This window comes from Corvus kubaryi, unplaced genomic scaffold (genome assembly GCF_017639235.1).
Source record: "Corvus kubaryi isolate FWS band 111438036 unplaced genomic scaffold, C.kubaryi_AGA036_p1.0 37387, whole genome shotgun sequence".
Lineage (NCBI taxonomy): Eukaryota > Metazoa > Chordata > Aves > Passeriformes > Corvidae > Corvus > Corvus kubaryi.
In genome coordinates, this window is record NW_024581129.1 from 6,995,189 (window position 1) to 7,003,546 (window position 8,358).

The window sequence follows — 8,358 nt, forward strand, 5'->3', positions numbered from 1 at the left end:
CTCTCTTTTCCCCCTTTTCCCCCCTCTCTTTTCCCCCTTTTCCCCCCCTCTTTCCTCCCCTCTTTAGTGGTCAAGCACAATCAGATCTATCCATACATCCTATAAAAACCTCATCCTAATGAATCCCAAACCTTCGTTTCCTCTTCCCAGGCTACGAGACCTTCAGGATATGATCCCCTTCTACCTGTGCAAAACTGGGAATTTCCTGGATGCTGCCCATTCCCTGCTGTTCCCTGTGAACAGCCTGGCCTCCTGCTCTGCCTGCAGGATCACTCCCTGCCAGTTCAAGGTTTACCTCAAGATATTCAGGACAGGCTGTGTTCCCTCTGGGAATGACATGCTGGAGACAGGGCCCTGGGTTACAGCTGGCAAGTGTCATTTCTTCCTTCCTTGCACTGAGAACTTCATTACAGCTTTTAATTGGCACTCAAATGAGTGACATTCTGAGCCCAGCTAGGAACTGGGTGAGGGTGGGGAGGCCCCTGGATCCCTGGAGGTGTCCTAGGCCAGGCTGGGTGGGGCTTAGAGCAGCCTGGGATGGTGGAAGGTGTTGGGTTGGAACTGGATGAGCTTTGAGGTCCTTTCCAGCCCAAACCTTGAAAACACCAGGCAGGAAGGATGACTTTGTACTGGAGGATGAATTTATTCACTCAAAGTACTCATTTTGTCAGCTGTGAGATTCTGCTGAAAGCGAAGTAAGAGAAAGCATTAAAAGAAAATCTAAAGCCCTTCATTCCCTCCCAGCGTTGCTGCTGTCAGTGGGGGACTTGGCTTTGTCTCAGCCATGACCTTGAGAAGAAAACTCCCTGCTGGGAAATGTTTCATCATCAGAGTCATTAACTCAGCCTCTGATAATTGTCATCATCTGTCCTGGGGATTGCTGCCTCTCAGGGTGTCTTCTGCCATGAAAGATTTATTTGGGAGTTGTTCCCTACTGGCAGAATTTTTGGAAGTGTGAGATCCCTGAGTGCGGTGTGATGTCCACAACAAACACTTCCTTTGGGATCACCTGCTGGGATGGCTCGGTCTGGACTGTGTCCAGTTCTTTGCAGCTTTCCAGAACTGTGTTTTGTAGTTGGGATTTATCTATTCTCCCAACAAACCTGTGTAAAATAGCTGTAAACACTTGGTGTCTCTGTGAGGTTCCTGTAGAAACAGATTTGTGACTAAATTAATACTCTGTGATCCTGCTGTGGAGTTATGAGGGGTAGGGAAGATCTGGGTTTGATTCTTTTCATTTCCACTCCTGCAGGCTCTCCCCTGAAGAACAGCGTGCTAATGAAGCAGGCACTCAAACTGCTGTACAGCAGCAAGGCACTCTACAGGAATGTGAGTGAGGCCAAAATTCCCTCTTCTGTCCTGTTCCCACTCCTTGAGAGTGCAAGGATTTATTCTGAGACCCCTTTTCTCTCTGAATTGTTCACCCCTCTGAACAGATTTCACTTTGTAAGACAAAAGTTGTGTTGTTTTCCAGGTCAAATGTTGGAGTTCCTTCATCATGATTTTGGGCAGTAGCGATTTGCTGGAAAAGAGGGGGCACCTCCTTCCCTTACCCTTGGAAGAGCCCCCACTTGGCTTCCAAGAGGTACCAACCAGTGCTGGGAGGTGGGAGAATCTCTTGGCTTGGGTTTAGACAAGATTCCACAGGATGTGGGAATTGGCTGCTTCTCCCAAATGCCAAAGTTAATTTCCAGTGCCTCGTGCAGTGCTGCTGTGCCAAGGGTAACTCTGCAGGCTGGTGGGATTCAGGAATGTTAAAGGCAGCTGGAAGTGGGTTCGTTCTGCTCCCAGCTCAGTGCCTGGGACTGATTCTGGATCTATTGAGATGGATCAGATCATAAAGGGCCTGGAGAAGGGGGAGTGGATTCCACTGCCAGAGGGCAGGGAGAGATGGGATATCGGGGGGGAATTCCTCCCTGGGAGGGTGGGGGGAGGCCCTGGCACAGGGTGCCCAGAGAAGCTGTGGCTGCCCCTGGATCCCTGGAAGTGTCCAAGGCCAGGTTGGACGGGGTTTGGAGCACCCTGGGATAGTGGAAGGTGTCCCTGCCCATGGCAGGGGGTGGCATGGGGTGATTTTTCCAACCCAAACCATCTTGGCCCTACAAAAATGAAGAGTTTATTCGATAGGGTTTGGTCGGTGCTGGAGAGCCTCAACTTCCCCTGAGTGTGATGTGGAACAGGGACCATCATCTGCAAAAATGCTGAAAAAAATCACTGAAAAGCACCTTAAACCCCCATCTCTGGCACTGTTTGGGGTTTGTCTGGGGAGGATCTGACATCCTCCTCCCTCCTGTCTCCTTGCAGCGTGTGCTGGCTGCCAGTGCCAGCATTTTGGAGGATCTCAGGGCTGGAGTTAATGTCTCTTTACCATCTGCTGTTTTCTCTGCTCAGGTGAGTGATGGCAGCAAGGCAATTTATCCCTTGTGCTATATTTAAGACACAGCTGCAGTGAAAAATGTTGGGGCATTAAAAAAAGCTTTTAAGAGGGGCCTGGAAGGTATTTTTTGGGAGGAGGATCATTTTAAGATTAGCACAGTCTAAACTCTGGAGCAGATTTGAAGGTGAGAACTGAGAGTCTGTTCTGCTCTAGACATCTTCAATCCAGGAGGAGTCTTTATCCCTGTCCAAATTTATAGATTTATCAAGGAGCAGGGCTGGAAATAATTGATTGTGTCTTAATGTCTCCCAGGGTTTGGTTCAAACAGGACGCTGTCCTTTGGGGCTTGTCTCAAAACTCAGAACTGCCCAAAAGTTCTAAATTTTTTTCAATTAAGGGTTTCAAGTATGTGGAACCTGTTTGAAGGTGGCAAGAAAAATACTCCATATTCAATGCAGTCATCTAAGGAGCTGCCTTATTCTTTTTCACTTCTTTGGAGGAAATTTTAGTTTATTCTCCAAATACGTAACTCCTGAGCTGAATTTTTTCCCCTTTAATTCCCTATTTCTGCTCTTGAGCTGATTTTTTTTTTCCCCTTTAATTCCCTGTTGCTGCTGCTGCTACGTGAGATTTCATGTTTCTGTGAGCACTTTGAGAGCACCAGAAATAAATGCTGCAGAAACAAAGTCCCTGTTCCATTCCCATTTTTAACTCTTGGTATGGTTCTTGTGGATTTGTTGTGTGGCCTCCAAGCTCTCTGGCTGAACTGGAATCACTCAGTGCTGGTTTTAATGGATGCAGTGGATAAATAAAGGGAAATAGGCTTTTAAAGAATTTCTTTCCTTGTTGCTGTGTCTTGTGTAGCTGGAACACGAGGCTTCTCTCATCCTGGCAGTGCAAGCAATGCAACAGATGCTTTATTGTGAGCTTCCCCACCTGACTTCCTTCTTAGAGATCGTTCTGGCTTTTGGGGTGAGTCCTGGAAACTGATTCCTGTTCTAAGACATCAAAGGAAATGATGTTAAAAATCTCCATGACACCATCCTGGAGGTTTTAGCCACGTTTAACTTGGCTTTGCTTCGATTTTTATGTCATTCTTGACACTGAGGTTAAATCACTGACCATATTTTGTCTCTTCCCAGAAAAACTTCTGGGCTCTGAGGCTGTTGCTGGACCAACTTTCCTGTGAGGAGCACATCCTCTGTGGCACTGCCAACCTGCTTTTGAGGGATTTGAGTCAGGAGAAAGCCATGATGCTGCGAGTGTGAGTCAGCCCCTGCTCCCATTGCCTGTCTGACCACAGAAATCCAGCAGAGGGCTAATCCCGAGCTCCTGGGAAGCCAGGCACTTGGGCTGAGTCAGGGATGCAAATCCCAGGAATGCACAGGTGGAGCTGTCCCAACAGCTGCTGGTTTTGTCCTTCAGGTGGCAGAACCTGGGCCCCCAGTACGTGGGGGAGTTCCTGTGCCTGTTCCTGACGTGCAGACACAAGAGGATGCAATCCGTGGGGCTCTTCACCCTCAACGTGATCATCGAGAACCTGCGCGTGTGAGTGGCGGCTGCCCCAGAGCCACCCGCAAATCCTGCACTTGCACCACTGGGCGGGGAGTTTTTATCCCTCCCTGTTCTTAGCAGTGGGAAAGACATGGAATATGATGGATTTTTGGGGAGATATGGAATTATTCCTGTTGCAGTTTCGCAGTGCTTAATGTTAAGGAAAACGCATTGGGAGCTCTTGGCAATCCTGGCAGCCGTCAAATGAGGAGATTTTAAATATCTCTGTTGCCACCAACAGCCAAAATTCCTTGAGTTAAGGCTTAGAGCAAAGCAGTTCCTGGGTGTGACACTGGATAAAACTTGCTTTAGAGAAAAGCAGCCCAAAATGTTTATTAGTGTGTCTCTGCACAATCACTCTGGGTGTGCAGGTGTCTTAAACTTGGAACAAAAATCATCAGGTGGTGGTGAGAGCAAACTCCCAGCAAAGAGGGAAGATTTGGGAATATATTGATGCTCCTAAAGGGAGAAGAGCCCTCTTGGCTCTGCAGCAGCTCAGAGCCTCAGTGGGTGAGGAAACTACACTTTTTCAGAACTCTGAGTGCTTTTATAAATGATATATATTATAAATGATAATAAACCAGTGAAAGCACTGTCTGTGTGGGATCCTTGCTCTCCTGCATCCTGCAGGGAAGTTTTAGAGTGATAGATTTCAATATATTGATAGAACAGTTGGTAAAATCAATTGACTCTGTGGTTGGGGGGCAGAGAATTTGCTTCTCTGGCACTTAGGAGCTGATGGCAGCAGAGAATTCCCCTCTTGGTTACTGTCCTACGTGAAATCATGAATGTGCCATCCTCACTCACTCATTGTGCATGAGCTAAGCTGCATTTAACTAATTTACAGTTCCATGAATTTTCCCTTTTGGATTTCTTTCTTATCTTTCAGCAGTGAGCCAAGAGAATGTGATGAAATTCTCTTTCTTCTGGTTTTTGTCTTAATTATTTTATCTTAATTATATCTGAAACCACCTTGGTTTGGAACTGCATGAGAATTGTTGGGGTTTTGTAGATTTTTGAGTAATGCAAAGCCAGGAGTGGCTGCACCTGTGGCCAGCTGTGTTCCTGAGAGGAAATAAGTGGGAATTTCTCTCTGTTTCAGATGTTCCTGGATTAAGCAGCTCTGCACCTTTTTCCATGACTCGGTGAGTATCCCAGTATTTGTAGAAGTTAACAGCAAAGCAGATCAATGACAGGGATATCCCTTATCAATGAGATATGGAAATGCATCATTTTGTATAAAAAACCATTCCTGAAGGGAACTGATTGTGTTTTGTCTCTTCCCAGGGGTTGAGGCAGCTCCCCTTTGGCACCACAGTTCACCACGAAGTTTCAAAGTTCGTCAGTGCTTTTGAGAAACTGTAGTTCGGACAAAACCTTCGGGAATATTTTCCAGTTGTTTTCTGTCTGAGCAGCCTGTTCCTGGAGTTCCTCGGGTTTGCTTTGGTTGTCACCTCCAGGAACAATCAACTAAAAGCTCACTTTCCTGGCTTTGGAGTGGGAACAGAGCCATTTTGGGGAGTTTCTTGCAGTTCCACATATTAAGGAGTTGTTGGAAGAGGCAGCAGGTTGGAGTTGTTTTCAGAAGTTGATCCATGGGGATCCTGAGGAAAGCAGGGAAACACGGATGGAGCAGGAAGCACCAAAGAGTTTTTTCGTCGTGTTGGGGCACAAACCTTGCAGGAGGCAACTGCTGAGAGGGAAAAGCTTAAACCAGGAAAACAGGGAGTTTAAAATTCCCTCTGCAGCAGTTTGGGGTCAAGTGCTGTTGGCACACCTTTGATTTTGGGTTTAATTCTAAACCAAGAGCCACTCTTGAGGCTGAAAGATAAAACTGAGCTTTACTTTCTTCAAACAACCCCAGTGAAGGAGGCCGTGGGGCAGTGAAGAGCTGAGTTTATGTGTAAATAATCCAGATTTCAGGCTGGGCTTATATTTTCTGCTGAACTTAAGGTTTAGATTGGTGCTGGTGGCTCTGTGCATTTCCCAAATCCTAATTCTGGTGGGAATTTTGAGTTCACTCTGAGCTGGGCTGGTGAAAGAACTGTTTGGAGCCTGGTTTGGGCTGTCTGCCCCACCGGGATCCCTCTCTGCACTGCCTGGGCAGGCAGGAAAACAAACCTTAATATGTGACCAACTGCACTTTGCACATTTCCAGGGGGTTGGGGGCTTTGGCAGCTCTTGTGAGCCCCAAGTTTTGTACAAAAAAAAAAAAAATGCAGCTGGATCAAAATTTGACACCTTGTTAATTAAAACTGTGCAAGTTCTATTGTTGCATCGGGACTTTGGGTGGTTTCTTGCTTGTTTGCTTGATTTGGGGTGGGATTTCTGGGGTTGGATTTTGTTTGGGGTTTTTTTGTTTGTTTTTTGGAGTTTATTATTTGGTTTTTGGGAGGATTTTTAAGTCCTGTTTTTTGGGGGGGTTGGGTTTTTTGTAATTGGATTTTTTTTTTTTTTGCTTTGGGTTGATTTTGTTTAGGGGATTGGGTTTTGGTTGGGTTTTTGTTTGGGTGGTTTGTTTTGTTTTGTTTTTTTGAGGGGTTGGGGTTTTTTGGGTTTGTTTAGGGGTTTTGGGGGGTGTTGATGGTTTTTTAGGAAGTTGAGGGGTTTTAGGGGGGAGGGTTTTTTTTGGTTTAAGGATTTTTTGGGTTGAGATTTCTCTTTGAGTGTTGTGGTTTTGGTTTGGGGTTTTTTTTTTTGGTTTTTTTTTTTTGGATTTTTGGCTTTGGGTTGGACTGGGCCCGGGTGAGTCTCCTCCAGATCCCCCCATTCTAGAGGTGCTTTGTCACCCCTTCCAGCCTGGATTCCTTTCCCCTGGCACGGAAAAGTCGGGGAAGTGCTTCTTTCCTGTAAGTAAACACATCTCCATTATTTATCCCCTGCTGAATTTTAATGTCTTAGAGCAGCCCTATGGATCCTATAGATAATGATTTAATCTTTTATGGATGAGAAAAGCCTTTTCTGGAGCTCTGCACTTCACTTTGGGCTGCTGGGGAGCATCTCCCTGAGCCTGGAGTCATCCTGAAGGGAGGCTGAGCTTTGCTCCAGGTAAAGCAGAGAGGAACAGAGCTCATTAAAAATGGAAAAGTGGCCTTTGGAGCAGGAAATGGGCCCCTGGAGCTGCCTCATCCCAATATTGGAGCAACCACAGCTCTGCTGCTTCGGCAAGGGGCTGCCAAGCAGGAAAGAGCAGAGCTGTGAGGAAGTGTCTGCACCAAAAGTGGAATTTCACCAGAAACTGGTGAATTTAGGGGATTTTCCTCAAGTCAGGAGTGGGAATGTCCTCAGCAGCTGCAGGGGAGGGCTGTGCCTGCCCTGGCTGGGGGGAGCAGTGTCCCCTGTGCTGGGTCTGTGCACACTCTGCAGCACGGAGAGGGTCCTTAAACACTAATTGCTCACGTTTCTAATTAATTGCTTCAAATTGCTGCACTTACGCCAGTGTAGTGAACAGAAATCCATCCACTCTTGGCACATTTAAGAAACATTTCCACGGAGTCCTGCCCTGGCAGGGCTCTGACACCCTCAGCCCAACACCTTCATCTGCTGGTAGAGGCTGTGGTTGGTGCCTGGCTCTCCGTGAAAACTCTGGAATTGGGGATGGAACATTCCTGGCATGGCACAAACAGGAGGGAGCTGGGAAAGGGGCTCAGCCTGGGGAGAAGGAGGCTCGGGGGGGACCTTGTGGCTCTGCACAACTCCCTGACAGGAGGGGGCAGCCGGGGGGGAGGTGACAAGGGACAGCAGGAGAGGGAACGGCCTCAGGCTGGGCCAGGGAAGGCTCAGGTTGGATATTGGGGAAATTCCTCCACAGGAAGAGCTGGAAGGAAGGCAGAGCCATCCCTGGAATGTTCAGAACAGGAGGGAATGTGGGCTCTGGAGCAGTGACCAGGTGGGGATTAACGAAAGGTTGGACTTTGAGGTCTTTTCTAACCTGGGCCTCCCCTGGCACAGTTTGAGGCCGGTCCCTCTCCTCATGTCCCTTGTCCCCCCCGGCTGTCCCCTCCTGTCAGGGAGTTGTGCAGAGCCACAGGGTCCCCCTGAGCTCCTTCTCCCCAGGCTGAGCCCCCTCCCTGGGCCCTGCCCCGACGGTGGCACCCCCAGCACCCCCTTCCCTGTCCTTGTCCCTAAATAAGGTGGGGACAGCGCTGAGCAGCGGGATTGAGTCCCTGCCCAGCTCCCTGGGATCACAAGGACTTTTCCAGCTGCCCTCCCAGCCAGAACTGCTCGGCTTTAATACCAGGACTATGGAAAATGCCAGATTAACAGATGGCTGCGCTCATTAATATTGCAGAACTGGGGGAGTTCATCATTCTGTAATCTCCAAAGCCCGGGGGGTGGCGAGGGGAATGCTGGCCCCATCTGCGGCTGGGGCTGCACCCTGAATCCCTGGAATCACACACCCTGCTCCTGCCTGGAGCTGCTCCTGG

At 48.2% G+C, this 8,358-nt stretch overlaps 1 protein-coding gene across 1 annotated transcript in view; it reads left to right on the top strand.

Moving 5' to 3' along the window:
• The window catches only part of LOC121668778, a 13,610-nt gene extending 7,396 nt beyond the window's left edge, over window positions 1-6,214 (top strand). Inside the window, exons 11-19 of the mRNA XM_042036865.1 lie at window positions 151-368; window positions 1,253-1,329; window positions 1,475-1,585; window positions 2,305-2,391; window positions 3,242-3,349; window positions 3,520-3,641; window positions 3,803-3,925; window positions 5,034-5,076; window positions 5,219-6,214. Coding sequence (XP_041892799.1) covers window positions 151-368; window positions 1,253-1,329; window positions 1,475-1,585; window positions 2,305-2,391; window positions 3,242-3,349; window positions 3,520-3,641; window positions 3,803-3,925; window positions 5,034-5,076; window positions 5,219-5,296 — 967 coding nt within the window. The 3' untranslated portion in view covers window positions 5,297-6,214. The remainder of the gene's footprint in view (window positions 1-150; window positions 369-1,252; window positions 1,330-1,474; window positions 1,586-2,304; window positions 2,392-3,241; window positions 3,350-3,519; window positions 3,642-3,802; window positions 3,926-5,033; window positions 5,077-5,218) is intronic.
• Window positions 6,215-8,358: the final 2,144 nt, after the last annotated feature.